The 19,099-nt window shown below is 35.1% G+C and overlaps 3 protein-coding genes across 4 annotated transcripts in view; all 3 read right to left on the minus strand.

Moving 5' to 3' along the window:
• Positions 1–1,228, minus strand: part of LOC114317392 (ras-related protein RABD1) — a 5,304-nt gene extending 4,076 nt beyond the window's left edge. The window contains exons 1-5 of the mRNA XM_028264094.2: positions 974–1,228; positions 815–887; positions 657–704; positions 483–530; positions 1–65 (exon numbers count right to left, since the gene is read on the minus strand). The exon at positions 1–65 is cut by the window's left edge and continues 7 nt beyond it. Coding sequence (XP_028119895.2) covers positions 1–65; positions 483–530; positions 657–704; positions 815–887; positions 974–987 — 248 coding nt within the window. The 5' untranslated portion in view covers positions 988–1,228. The remainder of the gene's footprint in view (positions 66–482; positions 531–656; positions 705–814; positions 888–973) is intronic.
• Positions 1,229–4,965: 3,737 nt separating this feature from the next.
• LOC114317394 (glucuronoxylan 4-O-methyltransferase 1) lies at positions 4,966–6,473 on the minus strand. The gene has a single exon (XM_028264099.2). It carries the CDS (start codon positions 6,030–6,032, stop codon positions 5,151–5,153), a length of 882 nt encoding a protein of 293 aa, XP_028119900.2. The 5' UTR covers positions 6,033–6,473; the 3' UTR covers positions 4,966–5,150.
• A 1,117-nt stretch (positions 6,474–7,590) lies between these two features.
• On the minus strand, positions 7,591–17,293 carry LOC114317393 (putative serine/threonine-protein kinase At1g09600). Of its 2 annotated transcripts, none has more exons than XM_082914514.1 (9): positions 17,162–17,293; positions 15,756–16,254; positions 12,854–13,138; positions 11,771–12,088; positions 11,153–11,380; positions 10,539–10,639; positions 10,136–10,250; positions 9,213–9,698; positions 7,591–8,321 (listed from the first exon to the last, which is right to left on the minus strand). In XM_082914514.1, the coding sequence occupies exons 2-9, from the start codon at positions 16,224–16,226 to the stop codon at positions 8,127–8,129; spliced, it is 2,199 nt and encodes a 732-aa protein (XP_082770640.1). In that variant the 5' UTR covers positions 16,227–16,254; positions 17,162–17,293; the 3' UTR covers positions 7,591–8,126. The 2 variants fall into 2 exon arrangements, with proteins under 2 accessions (XP_082770640.1, XP_028119899.2); XM_028264098.2 differs by lacking the exon at positions 17,162–17,293 and having other exon boundaries at positions 7,989–8,321; positions 9,213–9,412; positions 9,533–9,698; positions 15,756–16,358.
• Positions 17,294–19,099: the final 1,806 nt, after the last annotated feature.

The following is a 19,099-nucleotide window of genomic DNA, read 5'->3' on the forward strand; positions in this document are numbered from 1 at the left end:
CCATGTGCCCCTCGATAATAACTGCTAGTTATAGTCCGGAACCGCTCCTGTCCCGCAGTATCCCACTAAACAAAAAACAACAAAAAAGTACCGTTAAGACAACCAATTCATGGGCCTTGTTGAAAACAACGTTGTCTACAAATATCCGTACACAACAATGGACCAACCATTGTAAAGCTTGGGAAACTTCTATGATATTCTTTAATTAGGTTTCGGGAAAAGTAGAAGTAAAGTTTTTCTCGAGAACAAACACCACAAACAATATAAAAAAAACGGGTTATTTTTTTCTACCCCTTTTGTTGTTTGAACGCAGCAAAACATGAGGAACAGTATTCTTCCTTTTGAAATAAACATTGGTCACATACATAAATTCATCAGTTTTTTTTTTTTTTTTTTTTTTTGCAAAACAAATCTTTAACTACATTTTTCATAGTTACATAAAGCATATCTATTAAAATAGGTCCAAAAAGCAGATTACTCACAATCTGCAGCTTGATTGTCTTTCCATGTAGCTCCACAGTCCTAATTTTCTGTAACCACACCAGAAATACCAGTATCTTAGCTTAAAAAGCATCAAATGCAAGCAACAACACAACATCACAGAATAGGGCACAATACATAGATATAGATAGAAAGAGATAGATAGACAGACTCACGAAATCAACTCCAATGGTGCTAATGTAACTATCTACATACGAATCGTCCTGAAATTGAGAAAAAGTAAAAATAAATTAAAAAAGTAGTGATTTGTTGAAAGTGAACTCCAACTTGAAAGCATGAATCGGTTAAAGCTGAAAGCTAGAGTCGAACTTACAGCAAATCTGAGAAGGAGACATGATTTGCCGACAGCAGAGTCTCCGATTAAGAGAAGCTTGAAGAGATAGTCGCTACAAAACGAAGAACATTATAGAATACAAATTCACAAAACAAGAAATTAGGAAACAAAACATGGAAGAGAGAGTGAGAGAGTTACTAGTCGTTGCTCATGATTTTTGTATCGACAAAAATGGAACTTCTTTCAGAAGCGTGCTCTCTGTCTGTCTCTCGCTATGGTGTTGTGGGGTTTCTCTGAGGGAGGTTTGGTGGTAGAGAATTTGATTGTGATTAAAGTAGAAAGAAAGGGGGAAACAATGATCGGCCTCCTATGTCAAACTTTATTTATAAAGTAAACCATAAATGAGAATGCTGCCTCGAATTTGGTTTCGCCTAAATTATCTAAACTTGTTAACAGGCGGTTACGTATAGTTTTGAGTTTGTGTCACTTTACATTTGACTTTTTATTTTTAATATATATAATATATTTATTTTTTAATTTTGAATCTTGTTTTAAGTAAGTATAATTGAAAATATTATTAAATATTTTAAAAATAAAATTGTCAATTTAATAAAATATAAATTAAATTTAATAAAATATAAATTAATTTGACAAAAATAAATGTCAAATAAATATTTTTAAATTTTTAAAAATTATTTTTACCCACTAAATATAAAATTATATAAAATTGATAAGTCTTTTATACATTTATTTATTTTTTTTACCAAATTAATTTTTATTATGTGTTTAGATGATGATCATGTAAAATTAATTTTTAAAAATTAATCATGTAATTTTTATTAATTTTACATAATTTTATCATTGGTGGATAAAAATAATTTTAAAAAAATTAAAAATATTTTTTTGACATTTATTTTTGTCAAATTAGTTTATATTTTATTGAATTGACGATTGTACCCTTGAAATTAAACAATGATATCTTTAATTATCCTTATTTGAAACAAGATTTAAAATTCAAGATAAAATGTGTCATAATTGAAAAGTTGTGAGCCAAAGTGAGACGAGTCCCAAACTATAAGAACTTTTAGTGTAATTTGCCCTTATTAATATGGATGGTCTTATCGGTCATCTAGATGACAAAGTGAAATGAATAATGCTATGTGTATTAATTATTGTACTAATTAATATATTTATTGATAATATGGCATAATCTAAGAGATTTTTGGTATGTGTAATATGATTAATGAGTAGAATCAATGATAATGCTATAACTAATATTAATGTACTAGTTAATATACTAATTAGTACATGTAGTACCACCGAAGTTAATGTCATTTGATTAGCACAAATTCAGATAATTTGAGTTATAATAAATTTGATAGATGAATTATTTCATATTATCAATATATTTTTTAAATTTTATTTAAAATATAAATTATGGTAAGCAATTTTTTCTGTAAAATTGATTTTTGATATTTAACTATTTTTTTAATTTTTAGATACATTTAAAAAGTATAATATTTATAAAAAAATTTAAAAATTTACCAAATACAAAAATTACAAAAAAAGAGAAAAAAATTCAATATATTTCCATATTTTATTGTATTAAATGAATTTTTAAAATATATCAAGATTAAGTGAATCTAAAAAGTAAAAAAAAAATGATTAAAATATTTTTAAAAAAATCTCTAAAAATACAAAAATATAAATAAAAAATTAAGAAAATTATTTTTGAAAACTCCAAACCAAATAGGATAAATGGTTCTATGTGATTTTAAAAATTATAAATATATTTTTATCAAAAAAAATATTTAATAGAATTAAAAAAATTAACTACTATCTTATATAATAATAAAATTACCTGAATTGTTAATTAAAATATATTTATGAAATTATTAAAAAATGTTAATTGACATAATGATTTTATTAATAAAATGAGTAATTTGTTATGCGATTAAAAATTTAATGGAACAAAATATTATTTCTAAAATTACATAGAACAATTTATATTTTAAACAAATTTAAAAAATATATTTATAATTTATCCTTATTTATGTATTCATATTTAATTCCACGGTCGTGTTGTCTTTTTCTATCTGTCCATTAATTATTATTAAAAGTATTAATCACATTCAACAATAAATACTTTAAAAAAATTACAAAAAAAAAATCTCATTGTATAACCTTTATAATAAAATAAATCGTCAATTTAATTCTTAATCTTTTTATTGTAATGATCAAACTCTAATTTTTTTTTTTTATAGTTTGTCCAAGTAATTATTAGTTTTAATGTAAGTGTAAAAATCAAATTGATCCTTTTAACATAGTTTGTTCAATGTGTGTATCTCAAGTTGCACTCTTCCGTTCTTTTAAATGGTTGATATCAATTTTTATTTATTTATTTATGTAGTAGTACATATTGATAATTTTAATTATAAAAATTATATAAATAAATAAGATCGAATTATATGAATTCATAAATAATAAAATAATATTTACTAATAATTAAAAGAGTGTTTGTGTAATTAACAACCCCTTCGTTTGTTAACATAACATTACCTTAAAATATTATACTACATATAAAAGTGAAGCAGTGTTATATTTAGAGATTGTTTGGAATGTTCTATATAAGTGTATTTTTTTATTTTTTATGAAATATGAATTGGGTTTGAAATGATTTGATAGAGAGATGATATGATATGATTTAAATAAGATGATATGACTTAAATAAAATAATAATTTTTTGATTTTTTTTTAAAGATGCCAAACTTGACCTTATTATTTGATTTAATTATGTACATTTAGGCCATGTTTGATTCCACAAGACTAATAGTGAGGTATTAATAATCTAATCAAATTAGTATGGTATTCATAATCCTACCCCTACCCCATTACTAATAATCTTACAAATTTATTGAATTAATTATCTATTGAATTGATAATCCTAAAACAAAATATCAAAACAAACATAAGATAATTAGACTCATAAATTAATAATCTCAATCCCACACTCTAATCCTTTCAATTAAACATGCCATTAGTATTTAATGGTCATACTTCAGTACCATTAATGCGAGAGGTTGATATCACGTCAAATAATCAATACAATCAAATCAGTGAACATAGCATTTTTTATTATAAAAACAATTAATACTCTTGAAATTCAATAAAGCTGGATTCTTTCTAAAAAAATAAAAAAATAAAGCTGAATTGAACAGGTTTTTCGGCATCTTTCGTGTCTCTTCTACATGCATTAAAGGGAATATGATTGAATAATTCTGCTATGAACACTACTTTTTTTTAATTATTTTACATCATCTAATCATTATGATAGTGTGTTGTTGGGTCCACCCTTACTAATCCTTAGATAAAAATGGCATGTTTGTAAACTTATTCTATCTTAAATCTCAAATTCTTGTCTTGTTTTATTTTAAAACATTTAAGTAATATTTTATTTATTGAAATAAAATAGAATGTAAAGGAATCATCATTTTATAGAAAGATTAAGAAATAATTATTTGATTATATTTCACTTTCATTTCAATAAACTAACCATTATCTCACAATAATTAAATTTTATATTAAAGTTTTTTACATTGAAATTCTCTCATGATCTCTAATAATTCAATAAACCAACCACTACCTCACAATAATTAAATTTTAGGGCAAATTACATATACACCCCTCGAGGTTTGGCTAAATTACAGATACCCCTCTGAGGTTTCGGAAATTACATCCCGCCCCCTGAGGTTTGTATTTTCATAACAATTTACCCCCTGAGGTTTATATTTCATAACAAATTACCCCCTAATTTCTTATGCAAATATAGCATTCAGGGAGGAATTCGTAATTTCTCAAACCTCAGGGGTATTTGTAATTTAGCCAAACCTCGAGGGGTGTATATGTAATTTGCCCTAAATTTTATATTGAAGTTTTTTACATTGAGATTCTCTCATGGTCTCAAATAATTGTAGGGGAGATAATCTTTGACTAGGAAAACCAATGATCCTATCACTACTTGAAACAACTCACAATCACAGTATGTATATAGATATCTTATGTTTGGAAGTTGGGTTTGAGAATTTTTTAGTTAAAATAGATACAAAAAGTAAAATAGGCTTTTCAGTCAAATAAGACAAAACATCACATCTAATCCATAATCATTACATTATTTTCTCACAAAAGAATCAAAAATTATTCCCAAACTAGATTTTTTAGCCCCAGACTAAAATAGTCAAAAAAAACCTAAAAATCAAAAAATCAACTCCCTTCCCAAACCATGCCTATATGCTTCATTTCCTTTGATGAGCAAAAACAACAATAGAGTGACAATAATACACAAACCAAAAGCAAATATATATATATATATATTGTTTCAAGGGCAAAAGGGCTTATCCAAGCTGTCCCTATGACTTGGAATTTTGAAATGCCTCAACCTTCCCTCTTGTTTCATCACATACCCATCACACAAAAACACCCTAGAAAACTTATCCTCCACATCCCTATCCACATCATGCACAAACACATGAGTACTCTCTCCATCATCCTCTCTATTCCTTGCCATCATGCCAGCAGTATATATAGCACTCATCCTCCCTGGTGCCTCCTCATGGTACCCTGTTGGACCATCAACCATGATCAAATCCCACTTCACCTCATAAACCTCATCGGGCAAGCCCTTTAGGGCTAGCTGGCACTTAGAGGATCGAGTTTGAACAACTTTTGTGCACTCAGAACCCTTCCCAACCTCCATTAGGGCATCTGCTTGGCTCACCTTGTTGTTGTACGTGACATGATAGGATTCCAACGTGGCGAAACTAAGCTTGATTTGCGCGATCCAACTTTCATCTTCTTCGAGGAAAACTGTGTGCCCGCCATGGTTGAGTGCACTCCACATTAGGCTATCATGGCCTAGGCCGAAGACAAGGAAGTTGCATGGGGACCTTCTTCGCAGGACCTTTGCTGTCACTGAGATCTCCTTGAGTGTTTGTTGTGGGATGGTGGATGAGGTTGTGTAGTGGATGATAGCTTGGGCTAGTGAGGATGGGATTTTGGTACAATTTGGTGAACAATTTGTCACTTTCGCGTCTTTTGTTGGAATATTTGGAGAAATAGTTTGGGAGGTGGCAGTTGATGAGTTCTGTTGATCAGAAGATAAGAAGCTTGACAATCTTAAGACAAAGGGGAGAGAGAAAACAATGAATATGCCAATAAGGACAAGTTTAAGGGTTGAGAGTTGATGGGTTTTTAGCCTCATTTTTGTCTCTTATTTATTTGAGTTGTAGAGAGTGAGAGAGAGAGAGAGAGAGAGAGAGAGAGAGAGGAAGTAACTTTGGAACTAGGGGCTTTGTGGCTGAATGAAAGGATAAATTTTGGTTAGAATTGAATAAATAAAAAGGAGTGAGTGAGTTTGGAGGCATATCGGTGAGTGAAGATTGTGATGGCTATTAATTTGATGCTTAGGAATGAAGGCATAAATATAATACAATTGAAGAAGATGAGAGAGAACTAGAAAGATTTTTCATGAAGCAAAAAAGTGTTTGGTAGATCTGCAAGTTTGGTGGAGTTATTTTGTGAGAGTTTTGGAGGATGATGCAGACTTGTCATGTTGATTTTTGGTCCGTTGGTCTTTGTTTAGGTGGAACAAGGTTGGATATGGATAAATAGAACTGGTTTTGATTTTTAGGAAGCACCTTAGATTTATGAGAAATGTTAGGGACCATGAAAATTTTTTCATGAAAATGACCATTAAAGATTTGTGACCTTTAGATTACCGTGATTAGTGTGTGGTGCTTTATTTTAAGTGTAATTCAAAGGTCACAAATCTTTCATGATCATTTTCATAAAAGACTTTTCATGATACCTAGCATTGCTGTAGATTTATTCCAAACTCATTGGACTAACTTTAGGAATCATAACATGCCCAACAATTTTTTGAGGTAGTATTTTGTGTAACGAATACACTATTACTTTTTGTTTATTAAACAATCAAATATTCTATTCTCTATTCTCAATATACGTAATGTCTCTCACTCCTAATAAATTCTGACACCATATTTATATAGGCCTCGTTTGGGAAGTGGCTATTTTAATAGGCTATTTTAGTTTTTGGCTATTTTAGTATGCTAAAATTTTTGTGTTTGAGAAGATGATTGGATTTTTTTGTGGTTGGATGTGATGTTTGTGAGAGAAAAAGTGAAATGATTATGGGTTTGATGTGATATTTTGTCTTATTAGCTATTTTAGCCTATTTTGTCTTTTTGTGATTTTTAGCCTAAACTAGGCTATTTTTTTTCTTCCCAAACACCCCCATAGTCAAACACTATATACAATCAATCTCACGATATAAGAATTCAAAACACGAGAATTTTAAGAAGCATTGTGGAATTGTGCATTTAATCAAGAAGGGTGAAAAGGATTTTATTGTTTGAAAGAAGGGGTGTTATAGGAAGTAGTATGAGAAAAGAAAAGAGGACTGAACAAAAGAGTGATATGAAAGATTTCAAAAGAAGCTCATAAGAATACAAAACAGAAGTCACATTCCAGGAAAGTAGGAAGTTATGAAATTGCTTATAGTTTTTATTAAAATTTTGAGAATCCGTTTCACATTATCTGTTACAACTTCTATTTCTTTGATCAGGAGAGTATTTGGACTGATCAAAGAAAAAAATGTGGTGTCCCATTGATGTATATTGGTAAGAAATTATATTGCTGCAAATTGCTCAAAACTGGTGGTGGCCTGAGGTGTCAAAATCCTTGAATTTTGCACCAATGGCTCAACCATTACATTTAAATGATCTGTACAATACTATCTCTAGCAAAATAAAAATAATTTTTTTTAAAAAATAGAAAAAATCATATGTCAAGCAACTAAATGACTGGCCACTGAGCAGTTTGTCAATCTCAATAACCATGATTGGCCAAGAATTTTGCACCAATGGCTCAACCATCACATTAAAATGATCTATACAATACTATCTCTAGCAAAATAAAAATAAAAATCATTTTTTTTTTAAATAGAAAAAATCATCTGTCAAACAACTAAGTGACTGACCACTGAGCAGTCTGTCAATCTCAGTAACCATGATTGGCCAAGACTTTGATTTGTTTCTCAACTACTCAAAAAAGTTCCTTCAACTAAACTCTTTTGAAGATTGGAGACTTTGTAGCATACCTTGGATATATATGGAAGGGAAATTCTGATGCCGCGAAAGCCAAAGGTCCTTAAAGTTCCAGTCCTATCATAGCAATGAGACTTGCTCAAAGGCCAACATTGAGAACCACTTCTGCTGGAGTTTTGAGATCCACATATAGGTGTCACAAAATTGCTCTGAAAGGTCACAGGGCTGTTTCACCCATAATGCAGTAGCGAATGAGTTTGTCCATTATCACCATACATTTTCTTTGTCTTGACACTGTCAAGATGAGCTTTGCGAACAGCAAGTTGGATCTTCCTCTCATGCTCCTTAAGCATTTCCTCAATGTTTCCACCTGAAGGAAGCAATGGACCCGAGTAGTGGATCCGATTCTTCTTTGGAGCATAAACCTATGGTCAAACCAAAGTAATAAGAACATCAACTAAAAAGGTTTTTGTAGAGACAATTTGAAGGTACAGTTTTATACACTAGCATCATCATAAACTCTTTGGACTATTTGACCTACCAAAATAGGTTGTTGCATTATAAGTGGGGCTGCAAAATGAATGAAGCTACTCGAGCATGACTTGTGTTCGGCTTGTTAAAACTCATTCAAGATTGGCTCATTATGTAAGCCAACCAAGCCAACCAATCTTGAACACATTTTAAAACTCGTTAAGTTTTCAAACTAAGCTTGAACAACCTATTACTTGACTCAATAAGCATTTATGCACTATAAAAAAAACCAAGCTCCTCGAGCTCAATTCATGTTCAGCTCATTAAAAGCTCATTCGAGATTAGCTTGTTATTTAAACAAGGCAATCTTGAACACGTTTTGAAACTCGTTAAGTTTTTAAACCAAACTTGAACAACCTGCTACTTAACTCGACTTGGCTCATTCGCAGCCCTAATAATTAGTTTTGTCTCAATAACTATTCAAGTATTCGCAGCCCTAATAATTAGTTTTGTCTCAATAACTATTCAAGTATGTATTACACAGTTTCATGGTTTAGACTCGTTACAGTTTCAATTATTTTCCTCGAGATAGACACAGTGAGGTACATGATCAAGAAAATTTGGCTACCCCACAAGAGGTACCTTCTTGTCTAATTTAATTTGATTTTTCTATTAATTTGAAACTGAATTTTCCTTAAATCCAATTTATCTTGACATCCATTCGACGCCTTGATCTGAATCTGACGGAAAACCATGGAACACTCAGAATGGAGCCATTTCTTTGAACTTTCTTAGATAAATAAATAAAAAAAAAAGTGAAAGAAAGAGTTCAGGTGATCCTTTACCCTCATAGACTCGTTTCCAGGTGCTGGTTCATCCTTACAAGACCTTGGCACGTCGAGCAAATGGTGGGACCATTCATGGTTTACAGAGAACCCTGCATCATCCAGCTGATTATACCTGACATTTGGACGGTCCTCTGGCCAGTGTGGATTCCCACTTGCCTCTTTGCTCATATCAAACCTTGAACTGCCTTGAACTCCAACTGAATTGGAAAACAACGAGAAATGAGCGAATCCCTCGGGCCCGAAAGATTTCTCGGTCCTCAACATTGGACTGTTCTTTGAAGAAGAAAATTGTCGTTGAGAACCCAAGAGGGATTCACCTTCATTTACTGAAGATCCAAAAGCACTGGGTTGAATCAGTTGGTCAGAATGGAAGAGACCATCTTGTGGCATTCCTCTAGAAGGCTCCATAGGGAAGCCAGAACCACCGAAACCTTCACGATTGTATTGTTGACTGTTGCATTTAGTGTTTGACTGCCCTTGTCGCTTCAAAAAAAAAAAGAAAAGAGAGAGAGAGAGAGAGGAAGAAGAGGAAGAAGAAGAAGTTACCGCATAACTTGCTCAGTCTACACATAAACATGCATAAAAAGCTAAGAAGCCCGAACATGTGACACTAAATGGACACATGGACACATAAATTTTCAAAAAATGCTGGACACAACTTGCCGGATACACGTGCAAAATATATAATTTTATATATTTATTATATAATATTTTTTTAATATGAAATAATCTCATCAAATTCATCAACTTTGGATATGCTATTCTGATGGGAAAAAAACTTTAAAATGGGGCAGCGTGTCCTAATGTATCCCAAGTGTCACCAGCGTATTCGTAGTGTGTCCGTGTCTGACACTTGTGCGTGACCTCCAAAGAGGAGTCCGTGCTTCATAGATAAAAAGTATAGATAGGACATGAAATACATATATGAACTCCTGTGACTCTGCATTAGCATCTGATGCTGGCATTCCCTTAGATTCTCCGGAGCCTTTTCTGTTAGAATCATGTGCATGCCCTTCACCAGCAGCTACTCTTTGCCTGGCATAAAGAGGGACCAATATGTGTGCTGTAAATAAAGTGTATAATATCCATTTTACAAGAACGATATCAAGAGCATTCCAAACAAGAGTTCTCCCGTTTAAGGAGAAGATATGGCATTCCCACAATTACATTTTCACGGGTATGCAAATTAAGCACATGCAACAGATCTATAAGAAAGGTTTCCTTTCTTTTCAACTTTCAAAATGGGCTGCAACCAAACTTGGAAAAGAGTGGGTACGGAAATGCTGTCGATATTTAGTTACACAATAAGCAGTGACTGCATACCTTCTCGCTTGCTTGTCTCGAAGCTTGACATTTAACTCCTTGCTAGGTGGGTACTTGGGCAAACTTGATGGATCACAGGGAAGAGGGTTTGAGGTGAAGAACTGGGTGGCGGTGGCCGGTGGGCCGGGGGTGAGGGGAACAGAAATCAGCAAAAGCAAACCATATTCAAGAAGTGCAAATAACCCAAATCTGAAATAAGTATCTAAAGAAAATGAATGTAACAAAAACATTGAGCATAAAGGTACTCCCATCCCTTATAATTCGAATACACGCCAGTTTTCAAGCCGTGTTGTTTTGTACAGAGCCATACAACCAACAGTCTTCCAATCAGTTCTAACAGTTTCTCAACTAATTTTCATAAGCAGGCAAACCATTTGTGAAAGTTGGATGTAAAATTCTCAAATACAAACCAATTTTAGAAAACATTAAGGGCATTTTTGGTAAAGGGATTGTAGATGGTGATGTTATTGTTTACAGCTTCCGAGTTTGTGGTTCTTGTGCAAAACTATAAATTAAAAACAAATATAAGTATGAACCCATGAGTATGACTAAAACTTGAAATACCTAAAGAAAATGCAACAGGGAAAAATATACCACCCAAAAACTGACTTTACCTCACTATGAAGTGCAGAAGAAGCCGATCCCCGGCCCTCAGGTTCAACTTGAAGGAGGACATCCAAAAGAGCTAAAGCTGAAGAAGGAAGGTCCTTGAATGTCTCGGCAACACACCGCCTGTATTGATGTTGAGGTTTAAAGATGGTTGCATGAGACAATTTTGTTTTTTCCCAATATTCATCAGATGGGGAGCCACAAAGTTTGAATATTCTATGCAGTTGTTCCACCTACAAATGATACAAGAAGAGCATCTCATTGACCAATCAAATCCAGCTCATTTAAAGCACCCCAATCCAAATATTTTGTTATACATACCATAGAAAATATTAAACAAAATCTCACGCAAAAATCTGAAAATTAAGACTCCCTGCAGTACAAGAATAGTAGCGTGCAAATTGCCACATTAAACCAATGTCGAACTTACATGATCAAGTGACAAACTTTTAGAAGATGAGCCCAGATGGTCTATATATTTCCTTATGTTGTTTACTCTTTTGTTTTTATCATAAAAAAGACTGCTCGTCTACAGAAGTATTAAAAAAATTTCAAGACTATACACATTTCCCATGTTCAGCTATTATGATCCAGCAATTAAACCTTTCAAACTGGGTAAGTACCTCTGTTCTTCCAGGCATGATTGGCTTCCGGGCATACAGTTCTGCAAGGATGCAACCAGCACTCCACAAATCAACAGCAACTCCGTAATCTGTAGCACCAAGCAAAAGCTCAGGAGGTCTATACCACAAAGTTACTACACGGCTTGTTAGAGGTTGCTCTGGATTGGAGTGAAAAAAGGTCGCCAGCCCAAAATCACCAATCTTGAGATTTCCATTGTTGTCAATCAGAATATTTGAGCCCTTGATGTCACGGTGCAGGACACCACGACTGTGGCAGTGCCCAAGTCCACAAAACAATTGTTGCATGTAACATTTGATCTGCAGGTCCATCACATGAAATCCCAATATGAGGATATTGGTGCAGAAATAGATGTTATAAGTTGACTTTCAAGGGCAATATGGAGTAGAAAAAGAAATGATTTGATGCTTTTGGAGAAGGTATGCATCATGAGGTAATGCATAACATAGACAGCATGCCTGAATATATGTAGAGACACCCTCCTATCTTCCAGATGAAAAGAAACCCGAAGATACTAGAAGAAATTCATTCTCCTGCACTTCATCGACATTATATTTTAATCTTAATGAATTACGTGTGCTCTGCCCACAACATGAGTCGACATTTTTCTAAATCCTTTTTGAGAACTAAGGCATTGGACAAAACAATACCTTAATTAAATAGCAACTGTTTGATGGTTAATATTTAAGATGGCTACAGGCAATAATTAGACCCTTAACAGTGGCTACCCTTTGGAACTAATATGAAAGAACTTCTGAAACCACTACATGGACAACATAGAATTTAAAAGAACATTAACACAGAAAAACGAAACTCTCCGGTACACGTCTTTCATATATACCTAACTAGTACTCTTCTTTCCAAAACTCTCCACATCATCTCTCTCCCAATCATGTTTTTTTTTTTTTGTCCAAGTCAATAATCACCTTATGGAGGTCTATATTTTTCATTAGTCGACTAAGTAGACAAATAGCTCCGTAACAGAAAATTTTCTGTATTTCCCGTCACATCACTGGCAGATCCTTTACTAATGGGCACCCCAGACGCAAGGGAAGAGCACATACCTGTGGTTCAGAAAACTTGATTGTGGGTGATGCTATAAGTCCAGCAAGATCATGCTCCATATATTCAAATACAAGGCATAAATTGCCTGACACCTTCGAAATGACTAGACCCTCAAGCTTCATAACATTTGGGTGATTAAGTTGACGCAGAATGAGAATTTCCCTTGCCATAAAACGGACACTTTCTGGGTCCATGTTGACAAAACGGACCTTCTTTAACGCAACAATTTTGCCAGTCTCAAAATCACGGGCTCTGTACACACTGCTGTAAGTCCCTTGTCCAATCTGCATCATTGGCACAGTTGAAATTAGCAACAGAAATTTAAGAACAAGAAATAATAAGCTAAAATGACATTGCTTGGTATATTTGAATTGTGAACAAGTAGAAGTTTAGCAATTTTGTAAAGAGGGCTTTTCAATTTGAAAACTTTTCCCTATTTCTCACTTGTTAAGTATTTCAAAAACATACAATAAATTTATCAACAACAAATCAAAACATACAATAACTACAGTTGACCTTGTAAAAACTAAGAGTTCTGGAAGATGTAAAAACATGTTGGTTAATAGTACCAAGTACTAACTATTAAATATGAAGTTTTCTACTTGATTAATAGTGACAGCACCTGCTAACAAGTATGTATTTTCAGCATAGATATAGGTCATGGATAAGTATTTCGAACCTTTTTCACGAAAGAACTATGTATTGCATCTAAACAAAGCTACATACAAGTTCCCAATTTCTTTCTTTCTTTCTTTCTTTCTTTTTTCTTTATTTATTTATTACGAATAAATTAATGATACCAATAATTTAAGTTACATGTACATATGATTTATAAATACGTTTTCCTATTGTAATAACTACTATCAGAGAAAGGATTTGAAAAAAAAAAAAAAAAACTATTAATTATTAACTAAGAAATATAAAATTCACCACGTGCGAAGTTGGTTTCTCAAAAAAATAATAAAGAAGTAATTCACAAAGTTTAATTTGTAAAAATATTAAATTATTGGACTGTATCGTAGTTGTTCCTGTTTGCCAAGGCTATGCAGTCCTTAATTGTTTTGCAAAAGATTCAATATACTCATAGAAGGCTACATGTGTTCTCAACAGAAGTCGAATTGGATAAAAACATTTCCACATCACTTCATGGAGATGAACCAATCCTTTCAAATTACTATGCGTTTGAACCAAAATCAACAAACCTTATTATTCTATTTGAGTGTGCATGTCCAGTAGGCCCAGTTATTCACCAAAAACCGAAGTGGACTTTTGAAAATTTAGTAAGAAATTCCTGGTATGGCCTTAGTATTTACAATTTGAATAAATGGAGATCTATATTTGCATAGCTAGGGGACCACTTAAATAAAGTAATAGTTACTTTATAGCAACTAAGACATTCTATGTGCTACATTTTGTTACGATCTCACATTTTGTGAAGGAAAATGACTGAGGCTCCCAGTGGGGTGACCCCCAGCACCCCCACTGTTTTTTCATTGGCTGAATTTTTTATTTTTTTATGGTGTTGTTGTCTTGCCATCACAGAGCCCCACGTGGAGGTGGAGGTGCTTGGGGTCACCCCCACTGGGGTCCCCAACACTGTTGTTTTGTGAATATGTGTATTGGTCACCCTCCCCTTACAAACTGGTTTTCAAGAGTCACTTCTTCCCAAGAGGTTCGTATCATTTGGTATCAAAGCAGCCACCACATCAGTATGGGATCTGCCGCAACCTATGCGATTATGGGATCGGATGGGCTGCGCCTTTGAGGTTCAAGCAGCAGAGGAGACCATTTATAGCCTGCATTAAGATACCTCTAAAAGGTGATACTGATAGGTGAGTGAAGCTGCCAAAAGGGAAAGGGCTAGACGATTTATAGGCTGCATTAAGACACCTACTAAGGTGATACTGATAGGTGAGTGAAGCCGCGAAAAGGGAAAGGGCTAGGTTTTGGGCATGTCAATGCAATCTCTTGGTTTCTTCTCAAAGCCGCGAAAAGGGAAAGGGCTAGGTTTTGGGTATGTCAATATAAATCTCTTGGGTTCTTCTCACCATTTGCAAGAGACGGTTCAGTCAAAAGGGAAAGGGCTAGGTTTTCGGTATGTCCGCCAAAAGGGCAAAGACTAGGATTGGGGTATGTGAATGTGTCTTGGGTTCTCTCCACTTGCAAGACAGTTTTCATAGGTGACATGATTGCAAATATAGAACGCCAAACCATTCAAAACACTTTACTAGTGGACACTCATAATTATTTATTTATTTTTTTACGAGAAAGGAAATGACATCTAATAGCTTGTTTTGTTATACCACAAAAACACACCTTTCATTAGAAGCCTAAAGATTTAATTATGCAAATAACAAAGAAAATTACATGAGTTAAAAAATATTCATGGTATTGGTTTCTATAAATATCATTTTTACATTTGTCCAGCAAATGCAATACCTTGTGACCAAAAAATCAGTTTAAACAAAAAAAGTGTAAAAAGCATCAAAGATTGACTGGGATATATTTCACACAACTAAAAATGTACACTACAGTGAAACTTGAGTAAAAAAATAGAAGTGTTTTTAACTGATTCTAGACCTGAATACACAACCTTAAACCAACAAAAAATAAACCAGAATAAATAAGACTTGAATACTGAACACCAACAAAGTAAATGTGAAACCCATGAATTATTTGGAGGTGTGGCAAAGAAATTCCATCATTGTGGAAGTAGAGAAGGAAAACGAAATGGCAAGTGTGATAATGAATATGAAAAAAAGGATAATATTTCCTACCAATAGAAAAGGAGACAATTAAGAACATCAAAACTACTAAGTGCACCAACATATGTGAATATGACAAAGCAAGCAATGTATGCAGGTAAATTCAGGAGATAGAGTGGAAAGATTTGAGCTTAACCTTGTCCAATTTCTCAAATGAGTCAGCCTTTCGAGGTACCCACCCTTTGATAGCTTCCCCTGCTACTGCAGTCAACCAAGATGGCCATCCAGTAGCATCTTGTGCTCCAGCAATGGCACTAGGCCCACTACTAATGCTAAAAACACTAGACATCTGGGGTTGTCCATTGCTCATACCAACATTTGGTGTCGCACATCTTTCACTATGGAACTTTGCAGGCTTCACAACAACCATACCCTTCTTCCCCTCATTCCAAGCAGGTGGGGTGGAGCCCGAATTCTCATCATCAGTGGGTCCTGTCGATATAAGCCCCGAGGTTGCATCATTACCACCATTATCAACCTCAACTGTAACTTCATCTCTTCTTGAGGATGCAGCAAGCCGCTTTGAAGAATTTTTGGATTCTTTATCCCTCACATGGTTCTCACCATACTCACTTGCAGAAATTCCCTTTGAGCAAATGCAACCCATGGTGATCCAACTTTACAGTCTTCTGTTCCTATATAGAAAAATGTACAATCGTTTTCTATTTCTAAAACAAAACACAGTCTAGTTGACTGCAACTCATGCAGTATTAAGCTTGTGATTTTATCAACATTCCCATCAAACACCCATATACTCAGACTAATGAAGTGCATTTACTATTTTTTTTTTTCAACGTAACCATCAATCCTAAATGGTGTCCAACCGGCATTTTAGATGCCTGAATCCAAAATGGCATTTCTCAAATTGGTGATTGTTGGAATTATGACCCAAGTCTTGATCACTCAAATTTCTTCTCAAATCAACGAACTCAAGCCTCACTTTCAAAATGCACCAATAAAAAACAATAAAGATTGAAATTCAAACCACATAAAGAAAACCCAATTCCACATAAAGAAATCCCAATAATGTGCTCATGAAACACGAATCCACAAGCAACTTCTAATCAGTGTACCATCCAACATGCATTTTAAATGTGTGGTTCCTCTGTAACAAATGCCATTTCTCAAATTAGTGATTGTTAAATTTGATAACCCAAGTCTTGATCACTCGAATTTGTTCTGGAGTCAACGAATTCAAGCCTCACTTTCTAAATGCACCAATAAAAAACAATAAAGATTGAAATTCAAACCACATAAACAAAACCCAATTCTGCATAAACAAATCCCAATAATGTGCTCATGAGACACGAATCCACAACCAACCGAGATCGAGGTTAACCAAAATAAAAAAAGCACATTGATAGAAAATCGAGAATATAGTCTATAACCAACTGAATTCAGAGAGAAAATGCGAGAATTTTCTACACACAATTGGTTAAAGCCATTGATTGAATTGGAATCCAACGATGGATGATGGACGAGCGAAAGATAAAGCATAACAGAATTTCAAAAAAATCGAAATGAGGGGTTTGAAAAACAAACCTATCCAGAAAGAGAAAGCATAGATAGAGAGATTTTCGGATCTGAGTAGTCCTGAAAATGCGAGAGACCGGTTGATTTTTGGTGATGACGGAGTCACAAAACAGAGGTTTTACTGTTTTAGAGAGAGAAAGAGGGAGAGAGAGAGAGAGAGAGCACAGAGACACGGCAGTCTTGTGACGTGAGGAAGAAGGAAGGAATGGTGGCATGCAGTTAGTGGGTCGGGTCGTAATTGGATCCATTTCGTGGATCAGCCGGATCGGGTCGATGAGAGATAATTGGGGGAATGTTTGACAATTCGCTTAAAAAAATCAAAAAAAATAATTAAAAAAATTAACACAATATTTTTATTTTTTACACATGTTTTTATAAAAAATCAATAAAATATTTTTAAAAAAAACAAATTTCTAAATGAATCATAAGTGCTCTTTTTTTTCTTTTTTTTTTTTATCAATTCCTTCTTTAATTATTAAAATTACATTTATACATGTATATCTATTATTAAGAGGGTTCTTTTTTTCTTTTCTTTTTCTTCTTTTCTACCTATATATGTATATATATATATTTGTCACTTCTCCTGTAAATTGGCCTACACCGAACAAATATAGATTTTGTTAGACCATCTGAGAGGGAGATTTATGGTCTGGAATTGGGCCGAGGTAACGACTGGGCAGGTCGAGAGCCCAATGATGCATGGGGGCGAGATGACCGGTGATCCGCCCGTTGACGGGCTGCCAGGAATTGAGCCGGGCAGAAATTGGGCCAAGCATGTGCCGACCAGACCGTAAAGAAGCTGCTCGGCAGGTAGTGCTCGGTTGGACCGAGCTCCTTGATCAGGCAAAGGCGGAGCCAGTCAAGCTGAATGACCGGCGCCCGGAAAGGCATGGTTAGCCGAGATAATCATTTGATCGGCAGTAAGGCCGACCACTAGAGGTGCCTCGGGTTAGGCTTTGCCGAGATGCAGCCTAGCCCGGTCCTCCTTGGGCCTAGCCAGTGAAGTTTTTGGGTATGAAGCACGGTACGGCAGTGGATAGAGCAGCTCGGCTGCCGAGCTCCAACTGTGAAGGCAGGCAGTTGAGATTAGGTGATGGTCAGCAAGGTTTATGCTGACAGATGGGATAACGGAGCCACGTGTCAGGAGATGACTGGGAGTAGATATGGGGCACAGAGGGTATATATGCATGTGGCGCCCCCCGTACGCGACACACGAACATTCGGTAAGGAAATTCTCACATTCAAACACTCCTCTCTCTCTCTCTCTATCCCAAGGTGTGTGCTAACTTGATCGTCGGAGGGTTTTTCCGGCCACACACCGCCGGGTAGCTCACCCTTATTGGCTCGCAGGTGATCGGACAGAGACGGAGTTCGGAAGAAAGGAGTACGGGCTTGCCGGAACATTTGCTCCCCGTACAATTGGCGCCGTCTGTGGGAAGCTAGACAGACAAAACCTTGTCTTCCGGGTTCATCTGATCGCCGTCCATGGCGAACAACGACGAGTTTCCGTTGTCTGCCATAGACGGAGCCACCCCGGAGTTCACCCGAAGGAGAGAAGGTCCTCCCGCCATCCATCCAATGGCGGACTTGGGGACGCCCATTGGAGGACAGTCAGTAGACGCGCGGGATGAGCGCGGAAGAAGTCATGGTCATTCGCGGAGTCCAGACGGTCACCGGCAGAGGAGAGACTCACACACCAGGCGACTGGAAAGTAAGTTGAGGGACCAAGATGCTGTCATCCGGCGAATGGCGGCGGAGATGGAGGATCTGAAGCGGCATGTCAAAGGGAAAGGTGTAGCTGGAGTGGGAGACCACAGTGAGTGCACCCCATCCCGCCGTTTAGGCGGACAGAGTCAACGACGTACTCAGTCCATATCTATTACCAGAAGTTACCAGGTTGGTGATTCCGACGCGGGTGCAGAGAAGTCTATCGCGCAAGACAGCACC

Source organism: Camellia sinensis, chromosome 2 (assembly GCF_055761805.1).
Source record: "Camellia sinensis isolate YWXY chromosome 2, ASM5576180v1, whole genome shotgun sequence".
NCBI lineage: Eukaryota > Viridiplantae > Streptophyta > Magnoliopsida > Ericales > Theaceae > Camellia > Camellia sinensis.